This window comes from Trypanosoma cruzi, genomic scaffold (genome assembly GCF_000209065.1).
Source record: "Trypanosoma cruzi strain CL Brener 1047053516389 genomic scaffold, whole genome shotgun sequence".
Taxonomy (NCBI): Eukaryota; Euglenozoa; class Kinetoplastea; order Trypanosomatida; family Trypanosomatidae; genus Trypanosoma; species Trypanosoma cruzi.
Genome location: NW_001849291.1, coordinates 27,827 through 30,135, shown reverse-complemented (window position 1 = coordinate 30,135; position 2,309 = coordinate 27,827). Strand labels below are relative to the sequence as shown.

The 2,309-nt window shown below is 67.5% G+C and overlaps 1 protein-coding gene across 1 annotated transcript, besides 1 other annotated feature; it reads right to left on the bottom strand.

The window, feature by feature from the left end:
* Tc00.1047053507729.10 (dispersed gene family protein 1 (DGF-1), putative) lies at positions 1-2,309 on the bottom strand (the record flags this gene model as incomplete). The annotated part of the gene is made up of 1 exon (XM_802870.1): positions 1-2,309. A coding segment is annotated over one exon (2,309 nt), but the record flags the coding sequence as incomplete, so codon positions are not given.
* Positions 1-2,309: part of a sequence feature (areas not merged during assembly with more than two copies in the genome that could not be assigned to a particular haplotype) that runs on past the window's edge.

The window sequence follows — 2,309 nt, the reverse complement described above, 5'->3', positions numbered from 1 at the left end:
TCACATGGAAGCGTAATTGATCATACGGCTCGCACTGGATGAACGGTCGAACAGGCTCAGTGCGTCTGAGCGGGTGTCACCGGCCATAGGCTGCGATGGCGGTGCGGGTGGTTGGTACGACGACGCAACGGTGGTGCCTGAGGCGTACGACGATGACGCCATTTCGTGGGGCTTCTGCGTCCCCTCGTCGCTCTCCTCGTCATCGCGCAGCAGCGCCTCCAGCACACCACGCCGCGGCTCGCGCAGCTCCTGCCAGTGGCGGTCCTCCATGTACCACACAACGACGCTGTACACAGTGACCGCAAGCAGCACAGTCGTCAGCAGCAGCACGATAGCCGCGTACGCCCTCGCACCGCAGTCGCTTGGCGCAAGGTGGTTGGCCGCGCTGACCACGCACAGCACAGCAAGGAGCACAAAGCTCGCAGTGCGCATCGCCGTCAGGAAGGCCGAGCGCATCATGTTCGTGAAGGCAACCACGCCCGCACCCGCAAGCAGCACAGCCGCCATGCAGAAGTACTGGACGTGGCAGCCTCCCACGGGCGGGTGCACAGCCGCAATCAGGCACACCACGCACAGCACCGACAGCTGGAACACACACCAGTACACGTGGCTGCCCCTCATGTTCGTCAGCATGCCGCCATACATCCGCTGCTGCGCCGCGGGGTACCAATACCCGACGGGGTACAGCAGGCGCTCGTGCAGCGGCTTCCTCGAAAACTGCCAGTACCTCTCGAAGCTCGCGCCCGTGTGGCGGGCAATCAAGTAGCACACACCAGCAGGGAACGCCACACCGTACAGCACACCAACAACACCAATCACGCGGTGCTGCACGCGGGCGCCGGGCATCGCCAGTGCAAGCACGGAGCCAAAGAAGATGCCGAGGTGCATCGCGTGCGCCACAACGTACGTCAGGCTCGGGAAGCGCATCGCCGCCCACGCACTCGCCGCGTCCACGCCGCGCCACCGCTCGAAGGCGACCGTCACACCGCAGTGCACGCACCCGAACACAGCGGCGAGCAGCGCGTTGCCCACCACCATCCACAGCGGGTCAAGGGCAGCAAACACCGACAGGAAGTACGGCAGCGCAACGGTGCTCGCACGCTCCTGCGCCGAGGCGCATGACATCCTCGCAAACACGCCGAGCGCCTGCATCTCCAGGATGGAGCCCAGCCCGCCGGTCACCACCACCGCAACAGTCGTCGCACACGCAACAACGCCGGTGATCGCCGAGAGGACGCTGGCAGCGGCGGGCAGCGTGGCGGACCTGATCGTAAAGGACCCAAGCAGCACACCCTTGCAGCCGCCGGACACCGCCGCAGCGCCGCAGCGAATGACTATCGTCTCGTCGAAAGCAATGAAGTAACCGCGGTGCACGGGCACAGCCAGCTCCAGGACGGTGGACGGATTCGTCGCGTTGCGCACCCACGTCGCGTTGCGCAGCATCGCTCCCCACGGACCGCCAAACCCAAGCGGCTGCGCCGTCGACACAGGCACAAAGCTCAGGTGCGTGCCGAGCTGCGGGTCGCGTGCCCACCGAAACGGCGGAGGCAGCGCCACCATCAGCCGCGTCGGGACGGCGCTCCCACCGCCGCGGATGTCGTTCTGCGTCAGGCTCCCACCAGCCGCCGTCGTCGTCACGGTAAGCGTAGGGCATGCCACATCGCTCCACCACAGCGTGCTGCTCACCGACGCCGTCGGGGTCCGCGTGGGCAACAGCGCCACCGTCTCCGTCACCTGCAGGGTCTCCGTCGGCCCGTACTGCGTCGGGCTGTAGTGCGTTGCGCTCAGGCTCGGCGTCGGCGTCCACGTTGGCTTCGGGCTGCGCGTCTCCGTCAGCGTCGCCGTGTGGCTCAGCGGCGGCATAGCGGGCGTGCGGTTGCACCCGTCCACGTGCGGCAGGTACACCGGCAGGCAGTCGCGCCCGTACCCGCCCTCAGCACAGCGGCAGCCGCACGACCCTGACATCGCCCTCGTCGCAGCGGCAAAGCAGCTCACGTCGGCGTCGCACACCCCACACGCCACGGGACGGAATTCCCCGATGATGCCGGCGGACCTGTAGTCCATCGGCCGCAGCACCTGCCCGTTGAGCGTCAGGCACCCCACGACGAACCTTCGGCCGGCGCCCACAAGCGCAACGGTGCCGTCCATCACAACGGGCCCACTGCCGGCGTTCCCGTGGAGCGTCAGCGTGCTCTGCACAAGGTCCGCACTGCGCGGGTACGACGGCACCGACAGGAGCCTGCCGCTGATGCTGTTGCCGCGCACCGACAGCCACGACCCGGAAACCAACGACGCCGACCCCCGCAGCA